At 34.3% G+C, this 12,063-nt stretch overlaps 1 protein-coding gene across 2 annotated transcripts in view; it reads right to left on the reverse strand.

Moving 5' to 3' along the window:
* Nucleotides 1-359: 359 nt before the first annotated feature.
* LOC144433965 (formin-like protein 2) overlaps nucleotides 360-12,063 on the reverse strand; it is a 56,352-nt gene continuing 44,648 nt past the window's right edge. For both annotated transcript variants that reach the window (XM_078122385.1, XM_078122384.1), the window contains 7 exons: nucleotides 11,188-11,398; nucleotides 10,206-10,369; nucleotides 8,898-8,999; nucleotides 8,201-8,239; nucleotides 7,047-7,109; nucleotides 6,423-6,510; nucleotides 360-5,967 (listed from right to left, as the gene is read on the reverse strand). In XM_078122385.1, coding sequence (XP_077978511.1) covers nucleotides 5,858-5,967; nucleotides 6,423-6,510; nucleotides 7,047-7,109; nucleotides 8,201-8,239; nucleotides 8,898-8,999; nucleotides 10,206-10,369; nucleotides 11,188-11,398 — 777 coding nt within the window. In that variant the 3' untranslated portion in view covers nucleotides 360-5,857. The remainder of the gene's footprint in view (nucleotides 5,968-6,422; nucleotides 6,511-7,046; nucleotides 7,110-8,200; nucleotides 8,240-8,897; nucleotides 9,000-10,205; nucleotides 10,370-11,187; nucleotides 11,399-12,063) is intronic.

Genomic DNA, 12,063 nt, shown 5'->3' on the forward strand with positions numbered 1-12,063 from the left:
GTATGTAAGGGTACATTGTGCAGAGCCTGTTGTGCACCATGTATAGAGTTACAGATTGTTCATGGCATATCTTTGAAAAAGGCAAAATCACAGACTATGGAGTATAACTTTAGATTATAATTTGCTTGTTCATGATTGGCTCTGCAGTTGTCTTCACTGATGAAATAGGGCTGGTTATTTTTGTGTCTCCCCCCCCCCCCGGTTCTGCAGACTGCATGGGCTGGACAAACTTGAAAAACTCAGTGTGATATTCTTCAACTATCCATGAAGTTATAGACACAAAATCACAATTCTCAATGTAAACATAATATTTATTAGCTTTTTGGAGACATCTGATATGACAACTTGATTGCAACAAAAACTAAGTCAACTGCCGATAACTGAAAAACAAAATTAATAACATTAATTACATAAACATAATTCGTACAAATAATTATTTCAAAATCAGGTAAACTAAAATAAATAAATGTTGTTAATATCCTTGGAAAACTGAAACTTCGTCATTTTGTTGTTGATGAGAAATATTAGGTATTGTGTGCCAAATCCTATCAAAAATTGGAAATATATTTTGATAGAATGCATGCCTACAAATTCAAAACTTTCTCACATATCCAGTACAACTCTGACAATTTCTTCCTCCCAATTTTTTCTTCAAAATCTGTCAATATTAAATGACTGTTATCAATTTATTATGTCAAAACATTCATGTCGTTGAGCAGTTCACTGATATTTACTCTAAGTCATGTGAGAAATATTGAAATAAGTTTTTCATAGTGGAAGAATTCTAACACTTGGTTTCCGGTTGATCTTGATGGTTGTACTAGATGAGTGAGAAAGGTCATAGTTCACAAAACCATGTGATCACAACTACTTTCATGGAACTCTGGTTATTACGGATGAGTGAGAAAGGTTGTAGCTGAAAAAGACCATGTGACTACATCTGCTTTCATGGAACTGTGGTTGTAATGAGCAAGTGAGAAAGGTCATAGTTCGCAAAACCATGTGATCACACCTACTGTCATGGAATTCTGGTTATTACGGATAAGTGAGAAACATTGTAGCTGAAAAAGACCATGTGACCACATCTACTTTCATGGAACTCTGGTTGTAACAAATAATTACAACTCCTTTCATAGAACTTATGAATAAATTACTTTTATTAAACAACAGCACTAATCACCTTTTTGACTACTATTAAAATAATGCAGTATAAAATATCTCAGTGTTGTCTCGTTCATTTCATAAATGTTGTAGTACCGACTTATGTCCTACATGCACACCTTTATCTATGAACTAAATCAGATTAATATTACAACTCTGCATAGCTGTGTATTTTACCACTTTTAACATTACGTCAATTAAAATGATTCTATCATACCACAGTTACAAATCTTATGAAATATATTAAGACCTGCCCATTGTTATATTCAGTAAGGTATTAATGTCCACTGTTCCCTCTTACTTTTTTTTTGAGAATTCAACAAGTTAATCCGATCGTGCTCAACTTAAAGTTTTTGTGTACAAAGAATACTGCCCTCCCAGCCCAGGTAGAGAAAGGATTAAAACATGTACAACGTGAGATGACCTGAAGTCAACACAGTACATTTAGGAAACCGGATGACATGAATTTTAACTCTATTGAGTGACTTTTAGTATTTGAAAGATGACATTTACTTGTTACTTAGCCAGAGTCAATGGTTTGTTATCCTTCTATCTTTATTTTTCTCCATCTGAAAGTTAGTTTCATAATTTCAAGTGGTAAGTAAAAATAATATATAAATTAAAATAAATTGCACAAAACACACATTTCACTGATGTGAATGATGTTACAGTTCAGTTAGCAAGAAAGAAGTGAGAACACTGGTGATGTCTAGAAAAAAAACTGTGCAAAGTTTACCATACCAAGGCACTTAGCTAACACTTGCTACTCTACAACAGTCCTCATAGTTGAAACACAGATCACTTCATTCCATTGACATTTGAAACCATAGACTACTGTTGGATAAAGTTTAATTCCATCAACATTTGAAACATGGACTGTGATTGGACAATGTTTCACTCCATCAACATGTAAAGCACAGGTTATGATTGGATCACATATCACTTCATCAACATTTGAAACATCGAGTCTGATTGGACAAAAGTTTCATTTCATCAGCATTTGAAACATAAGACTATGATTGGATGATATTTCATTTCATCATTATGACCCTAAAATTACATATAGGTCATAACACAAACTAGAACATTACAGAGTGAACAACGATATTTGGTAAATAATTAAAAAAAAATAAAAGTAATTCAGATAATTATAATAACATAGGAAGTACTGGGTAACAATTAAATATGAAATTACTGATTTTTTTCTGAAAACTACATGTACAGGTACAAAATAAAATAAAAGTTGTTGTTACACTTAAAACATCAAAAAAAGTTTGCTCTACATCAATAGAACCCTGGCCTTACATTTACAAATAGGTTTATGAAGAGACAAAGATGTCCTCCCAAAACACAACACAAAAATTCATCATTTTACTGTTTGCCTCTTTTTTTTTTTGTACAAGACAACAATTTTTATGGCTTCTAGTATTAAAAGAAATAAAATGCCACAGCAGAACTAGGCTCGTATGTGATAATATATATATTTAAACAAGTATCCACATTTTTTACATAAAGGCACCACGCTACTCCAGCAAGTCAGTCAAACCATACAATAGCAAATAGCAATGGACTGAGAGAAGAAAAGGGCTCCCCTAGGTTTGCATATAGGAGAAAAGTGTCTCCCTAGGTTTGCATATTTCTTGCTACTTTCCACTCCCTCATTTACACTATTTCCAGCAATCGGCATCTTGGATGCAAACATCATATGAGTGCAAAATTAGTCTACCCTCTACCATGGTATATTTCAAATAGAAATTGTGTCATAATCTCATTTCAAAATTGTCTAGAAATGTAGTCTTTGTTGTAAAAGGTTGGGATAGAATGTTTGTAATAACCATAACGTACTTATTATTGGCATTATAATCACATGAAAACTTGGTGGTCTCAACAAAATTCAGCTAAAAAGGTTTCCAAAAATTCTGACTAGTTTTCACCCTGCACCATCTTATTAGCAATATTTGACTGTTTGGTGTCTTTAGAATGTGGACAGTATGTGTGAAATTATAAAGGATGGAATGGTGATAACTGAAGACTTACAAGTTTGTTTGAATGGAAGTGTTATGACTGATGTACAATTAATAATGCACTTTATATCTCAGAAAAGTGAAGCAAGCCAAACAAGTGATTCTCATCAGTTCATACATCATATTTATTCTGAGAATCACATCATATTTGCTGATTTGATACTTTCATGATATTTAGGCTACGGCAGATTGCAAGATACCGTCACTATTGTAACTCACATAATCTAGAATTCATACAACATTCTGCCTGGATCATCGGAGCACCACTGTATTTCACCAGTAGTTTTTAAAATTATGGCTACTACAGACAGTCTATCACAATGTGATTCCAATCTCCGACAGTAACAACTACACACTAAAACACACTTTATGGATGTACATACACTGTGGTTTATTTCTCTCCAACTCTTTATAGTTAACGGCCATTCTATGGCTAGCAGTCATGTTGTTCATTCATAGAACAAAACACCAAGTTAATCTAAATAAAAATACAATAGTTATAATCTCATTGCTGTATAAAAAATTTCAAGTGCAATGTTAAGTACAAGGATGAGTGTTCTATGTTTGTCAAAATGAAAAAAAACCCTAGCGATTCTCACTCTTTGTCAAATGCTTTGATAATTTGACAATTCAAAGTTTGTAGCACCAATCGTGTGAACAGTTTAGCATACCACAGGTGTGACATTATAGTTTACATTCATATTATAATAGTTACTTTATTAAGAGCAGCATTTAAATTTGTAATAGTGACCACCAGACAACAATTTATATATAACTATTCACTTAAGACAGCACAAATATGATAAATCATATACATTATACATACTACCATATGAAATATCCATGAGCAGTTTATTGAAAGTTTATCATTTTTTTTCTTTTTTTCTTGAAATTTCACCGATTTAACCTCTATCTATGTATGACATTATGACTAACAGGTCCAGACACTAATACAATCCAGAATGCTGCAGGCACTTCACACCAATACTGTCACTACATGATACTTATGCCACTTCATTGCTATACACAGTAAGATACATTTCGTTACTCTGCCCTCACTGTCTTGATCTGGAAAGGGTTAGCCAATGTGTGAGAATGCCCAACATGGCACACTTTACAATTGCTTCAATGTATCACTATATCTTCTCCTAGTGTTCTCACCTAGACAATTGTTTTCTTTTTCAATTAGTTCACAGTGGGTAACTTTATGACTGCAGCAGACTTGCATGGCATATGTGTATATGTGTTATCATAAGGAAAGGGAACTAGAGAGTGTATAAGTGCACTTTGTAAGTACCAGATTCTAACATTGTTTTGAGTCAATTTGAGTAAAAAATAAGAAACTGTTTATGATACCATCTTGCTGTCTACTAATTTTTGGTAGTCTGTCAATCCTTATCTAAAATAACACTCTGATATGAACAATATGCTCAAAATCCGCAAGTTCCGATAATGCAGTGGCACACAACTAAGTGTGCAAAATAAGCCTACTTGCTACAGTGTATGACAACTGTGTATCTTCTTTGACTGTTCCCACTGAGACAAATATTTTTTTTTGTATTTTTTTTTAGATTTAGCAAATTAGGTAAGTGGGTAACTTTATGATTGTATCAGAAATGGCAATCAAACTTGAGAGAATACTGACCCTCTTTTGCAAGTTATGGGGATTTCATAATATACAGTTATCCATGCACTAAACAGTGCAAGTATGAACAATTCCCATGAACATTGTAGAACATTGTAATGTGACCACCGCTGAAATTACACATACAGGTACTGAGTTATAGAAACACAATTATTATTTCCATGTTAATATGCTGATAACATCGGATTGTCCTTGTATAAAAAAACTTTTACTGAAATATCATCACAATATTCATTCCTTAAAAAAATGGAGGCTTTTGGCTATATTGTCCTCAGGGGAAGCTCTATGGGTAGGGTATGGCGTCATTTCTGATAACTTAGTCAGAGTCTAGATCCATGGAAGATCAATAGGTTAAATATCTTAGTGCTGTTTATAATATACTAATACATCAAGGTACTCATCATACAATACTTCATGGTACACAGTTGATAGTTTAATAGAATTTGATTCTCATACACTGTTTATACCTTTAACTTATGTCCATAAAAGTTTTGTTGTGGTCTAGTTAACTTGTATATTATTCCAGGGGGTCCTCTTCCACTCTAGTATAGCTAGTAATGTCACACATTACATTAGACTTGATATGAAGACTGACAGCTACTTGTTTATACTTTCATACTCTCTCATTATGTCATCGGTGGTTGCCCATCTTTTACTGACTCTATTCTGGCAGATTGATAATCTTGTCTTTCCGGAGGCTATTACTTCCATTCCAACATGGCTGTAGAGAGGGTGTCAACATCTTGTCTTTTTGGAGGCCATTACTTCCATTCCGACACAGCTGTATGGGTGTTATGTTTACTACATGGTAGCAGGATGTCATTTCATTGTATAATGTCCTCTGATAGTCCAAATCGTCACTTGTTAATATCCACATCCATGTATCAGTACTCCTGTAAATCTCCTCAGCATCATGTTCTATGAGTTTACAAAGACGGCAAAATCCACCATAATAATGTAGAAATTCCTGACTTTAAAAGACTATGTACAATGTTTTCAACAGTAGTTGAAGCAGTAAAGGACATCATTACATTTTCATTTCATCTGTTGCAGTTGAAAGTCTCAGTTCTTCTTCTTGTCTTCTCCGTAAACTTCTCCTTATAGCATCAGCTCTTCGGTATGGTTCATTCTTCAAATCTGTGCAGGGAGAAGAATTCACAATCAGTATGGAGTGTACAGCCCTCTTTGGTTTGATTAACAAGTTAACATACAATGTAGTTAAGGTCACAGACATTGACTAGTGCATGGATGTCAAACTATTTCTGTTATGTGGCCCTCTTCAGATATATACAATCCTGATTAGAAATCCTTTCTTAAAATATGTACATATTTTCCTTTTTGTAAATAATTCAATTTAATTCACAAATCTATATACATCATGCGTTGTGGTCATAATGGTGGAATGGTTAGAGCTGCTGGCTTAGAATCTGCAAATTGCCTTGCTGCTGCCATTCGACACTCAATAGTTTCAGTCCTTGTGCAAGACCGTGCCCCAGTCAACCCAGCTGTATATTTGGGGAACTGGTAGGGCAGATGACAAGAGTGTCCAAAATGGCTTTATCTTTCAGTGAATGCTTTAATTGAGGACTTACCAGTAAGGATATTTTCTATTGTACCATCAGCAACCTGTTCTTTCTTCTCCATGTTTTGTTTACGTCTTAATTCAGTAATCATGGCATTCTGTTGGTAAAATACAACAAGAGAAAACAATATTATTTACATCACTATGGCGATTCATGGGCGTCATCACTTATACTAACTAGTAAGTCTGACTCACTGCAATCTAATCTATGAAGAAAGAGGCAACAAACTCTAAGAACAAACTCAAAGGCAAACAAAAATATACAAAGGAGTATAATAAAGGAAATCCTACATCAGATTTTAATCAGATTGGACTCACTGCTGAGCTGATAAATTTATGGACAATCAATAATTGTCTGTTTTCTCAAAAAGTTTGTCTATACTCAAAAGGACCAAAAGTAAGATTTTACATATTGAATAAGTTTGATATAGATTGAAGAAGTTGAATAAACTTTCAGATCTCTACAACCAAACAAAATGTTTGTAATTGTGAGTTTATATCCCGAGTCACCATTGCACTAACTTTTGATATTCCAATTTATGTCATCAGTGATTTACATACAACAGTTAGAATTTGAATTCATCATTTGTGTGAAATCATGGAAGTGATCCATTGTACAAAATAAGGTTCTTACCTGCTGCTTATGTTTATGACCAACATCAGGTTTACTTTTAGCAATTGCTGCTGCCTGTACCTCCTGTGATGAGACAGAAACAATAACACTTTGTATTTAATATTTATTATTTACATGTATCTAGTCATTTAGTTTGATGTTTATTTATCAATGTATTTATTTGTCATTCACTCACTCATTCATTCATTCTCTTTACTTGACTTGGACACACCATCAGTTAAGTACTACTACTTTCATTTATTTCTTTATTCATGCACTAATTCGTTAATTCATTCATTCATTTACTCATTGTCAGTCAGTCAACCTTTCTGACACCCAATCTGTCATTCAGTCATTTATCTATGTATTCAATTATTCATTCATTCTTTCATTTATTTATTCATGCATCCATTCATACATCCATCCACCCACTAATTCATTCATTCATTTATTTATTTATTTATTTATTTATTCATGCATCCATTCATACATCCACCCACCCACTCACTAATTCATTCATTTATGCATGCATGCATGCATCCATCCACCCACCCACTCATTCATTCATTTATCTATCTATCCATCCACCCACCCACCCACCCACTCATTCATTCATTTATCTATCCATCCATCCATCCACCCACCCACCCACCCACCCACTCATTCAATCATTTATGCATGCATGCATCTATCCATCCATCCATCCACCCACCCACTCATTCATTCATTTATCTATCCATCCATCCATCCATCCATCCACCCAACCACCCACTCATTCACTCACTCACTCATTCATTCATTCATTCATCCATTCATTCATTCATTCATTCATTCATTCATTCATTCATTCATTCATTCATATTCCTTTCACTAGGACACACAATCAGGAACTGTAACATTTGTCATTGTGTAACATATGTAAATAATTCAGTTGAACAGGAACACCAACAACAATGAATCGTTCAATCTGAGGCCATACAACTATAAAGACTCTCTCACAGTCCTTGGAGAATCGGATACTCCATGTCATTGTTATCGCAGCCCTTTTAGTGATGTGATGCTCTGAGGACTGAGAGGGAGTCAAAGAACTACACAGAAGAAACACAATGTTGTGGAATATGAACAAACAGTACAAAGTACTAAACATTAGAATACAACAAAAAGTTTAATCTTACCTGCAGTTTTCTCCTTTGTGTATTGTCATTCTTTGCTTTCTGCAACAAATAGGAACAGTACAATGATTAGTAATGGTGAAATATCCCCTACAACAACTCTACCAAAGGAAAAGTCCAGTCAGACTTATTTTTACCTTTAGTACACTTGTATTGATTTAATACTGTTATCAACGTAATTGTGATTTTAGGTGATAAAATAACACCTCAATACCTAACTCAACTTTGAAATCTTGTAAAGAAGCCCAACTGCACTTGACATGTGTTCGGCCATCTTGTGAATTTTCTGCAAGGGTTTATGGGAAAACCTCTGGTGCTGACACTACATTTACCACAATCTCTTTGTCTTGACAAATATTTTAAATGTAAGACTGCCATCTAATGTACAAAATAAAATAAACCCTGTATATGTGATTACTGAAAACATCTCGTATGTCAGATGGGCTGATGGACAGTGTCAGACAGCTTTTATATGCAAAGGATCCACAGAGTTGTCAAATTCTTAGCATGTTGCTGATGCCATTTTGACATTAATTGTATGATTGTAATGTATCGTGTTTTCTTTTTTTTTAATTGTTGCTTTCTCTTCTTGTGAAAGCTTAATAATAAAAAAAAAGTGTCCAGACAGAGGTACTATCATCATGTCTCAGCTAACAAGACTAGGTATTAGCAGGAAACAAAATATACTAACAGCTCTTACCTTAAATGCTGTTTGGAAGCGAACAAAAAATGTAAAGAATGTATTAGGAGGCATCATTTTAGCATTTTCACCATAATATCCTACAACTTCACTGTATGCGTCCTGAAAAGAATGGAAACAGAAAAGTTGTAAATATAAAACTACATAATTCTATATGTTATTGTATTTTGTCTACAGCAATACATTTAAAGGAAAAAGTCCAGTCAGACTTATTTCTACCTTTAGTACACTTGTATTGATTACTGCTATCAATTTAAAGTAAAAGTCCAATCAGACTTATTTCTACCTTTAGTACACTTGTATTGTTAACTGCTATCAACTTAAAGGAAAAGTCCAGTCAGACTTATTTCTACCTTTAGTACACTTGTATTGATTACTGCTATCAACTTAAAGGAAAAGTCCAGTCAGACTTACTTCTGCCTTTAGTACACTTGTATTGATTACTGTTATCAACTTAAAGGAAAAGTCCAGTCAGACTTATTTCTACCTTTAGTACACTTGTATTGATTACTGCTATCAACTTAAAGGAAAAGTCCAGTCAGACTTACTTCTGCCTTTAGTACACTTGTATTGATTACTGCTATCAACTTAAAGGAAAAGTCCAGTCAGACTTACTTCTGCCTTTAGTACACTTGTATTGATTACTGCTATCAACTTAAAGGAAAAGTCCAGTCAGACTTATTTCTGTCTTTAGTACACTTGTTTTGATTACTGCTATCAACTTGAAGGAAAAAGTCCAGTCAGACTTATTTCTACCTTTAATACTCTTGTTTTGATTACTGCTATCAACTTGAAGGAAAAAGTCCAGTCAGACTTATTTCTACCTTTAATACTCTTGTTTTGATTACTGCTATCAACTTGAAGGAAAAAGTCCAGTCAGACTTATTTCTACCTTTAATACTCTTGTTTTGATTACTGCTATCAACTTGAAGGAAAAAGTCCAGTCAGACTTATTTCTACCTTTAATACTCTTGTTTTGATTACTGCTATCAACTTGAAGGAAAAAGTCCAGTCAAGCTTGTGTCTGTTGCCTGTATACTTGTATTGATTACTGCTATCAACTTATACATGATTTTGGGTAATAACAATAACACATCAGTAACTTAGTCAACTTTGAAATCATGTAAATAAACTCTACTGCACTTGACATGTGTTCAGTAATTTTTGGGATTTCTTGCACAGGTTGATGGGAAAAACTGTTGTGATGACATCACATTCACAATCTCTTTGCATTTGTCTATTATAACTCCTCAACAGTTCACACAATATGACATCCTAAGAAGTAGTAAAAATCTGATCTGTACTCACCTTGGCATTCTTAAAGTCACTTTCAAGTTTTTTGAGTTTATCTTCTGAGTTAGCCAGGAAATCTCGAAGTACCAGATTATCTTTCCTATTGCTATATTCTCTCTTACACATATCCATTCCCTTCACAAGTTCATCAATATCAGCTTTGATATTTTCAATATTGGCTGTAAGAGATGATATTGATATCAGGGTAAGTGTTGGTGGTTCATTTCTAACTTTCAGACATCACAGAAAGCTTCCAGTGTAATACACCCACTCCATGCACAGCCTTGCTGATTTTCTAATCTTGTGACCCTAAGATATGGCAAGCGTTGTACACACAGGAATTGATTCGGCATTTGAAATTACCACCGAGAGCTGTATGAAATCCATTTGGAGCATCAATATAAAGCAATGCCATCATTATGTCTACATATGACTTTCATGTGTTTGGACTAGAAAATAAAGTTAGCCACTGACTGTTAGAAAAAAGTAGATAACTACAAGTGCCTCTCGATGTATGATGGATTGTTATTGACATGCTCTGTAAATAACTTGATTCATTTATTACTAAGGCATATACAGCTGGATATCTAGTGCTGAAAAGCTCATAATACCTGACATAAGTTAAGATCACTAGATTAGAAATCCAACAACAACAAGTCTCTAAGCTCAGTGTAAAAGTGGTGCATAAATCCTATGTTTGCTAAAGGTTAGATTAGACGTCTTTATTAACATGTTTCTTGACTGCCAGGCTTTCTAGGCTTGTGCCAGGCTTGCATACGACAGGAGAGAATGGAGAATCCGGACTGCCAATCTGGACCATCAACCTCCTTGGGAGAAACCACCAAACCTAAATCTGCCTGCCAACCAATTTTTTCAGTATAACTGAAGTTTTCCATTGAAGCATGAAATACTTTCAAAGGAAGCAACTACACAAATTCAGATCAACTGAGTTTGGATATCAGTTATCCCACCTTTCCATAAGAAGTATAACTCTCACCTTTACTAGCCTTCTCAGCATACATGAGATCTGTAGTAAATTCACAGATATCAGAGTACTTTTCTGACACTACGTCTGTAATGTAGTGTAGTAGAGTCATTTTACCATCTGTAGACTTAGTTTCTAATAACATATCAAGGCTTTGCAACTTGAAACCATATGCTGCCCCTCTCTTAGAACTGTTCATGTAGTTACCAAAAGCAAGAATGATCTGAAATAGACACACACACACAGCTCTTAGTGATCATTCAAGTTTTCAATGTCAGTTCTTTTGTTGTGAATCAGATATACATGTAGATATACAAATGTATGTCATAGGTAAACAGCTATAGACAGTATCAGTCACAGTCACACATCCGCATGCCCCCCCCCCCCCCCCCCCAAACACACAGAGCAAAATTACAAAATGCACAACAAAGCACTGTAATAAGTAGATTTGAAGTACCAGTGTGGTATTCTTAGAGTACACATATAAGATATTTTATCTGTGTATTGGAAATAAAGTTGTAAACTTTTGCTGATCCTTTATTCAAGAAAACTCCACCCACACTCAATTAAAATCAAGACGAAAAAATCAGGATTTACCATCCAATATAAAAGTCAACACGATTTCAAAATTAGAATCCAATACGATTATTGACGACTGTGTTAACTCTATGGGAAAATACAAGATTGTCGGTTTCCTTGACAACAAGACAGTGAACCCCTAAATTTCTTTTATTATTTCAAAAGGATAAGGAACAAACTTGCATATGACAAAGTTTGGAGAAAATAGATGAAATTTGATTTCCATGGCAATAGGCTGTTTTTCATCTTGCGGCAGATCTCAAGAGATCCCACACAAGCCACTGCACCCATAGCAACCATGCGATGGTG

The sequence above is a fragment of the Glandiceps talaboti genome, chromosome 4 (genome assembly GCF_964340395.1).
Source record: "Glandiceps talaboti chromosome 4, keGlaTala1.1, whole genome shotgun sequence".
Classification (NCBI taxonomy): Eukaryota; Metazoa; Hemichordata; class Enteropneusta; family Spengelidae; genus Glandiceps; species Glandiceps talaboti.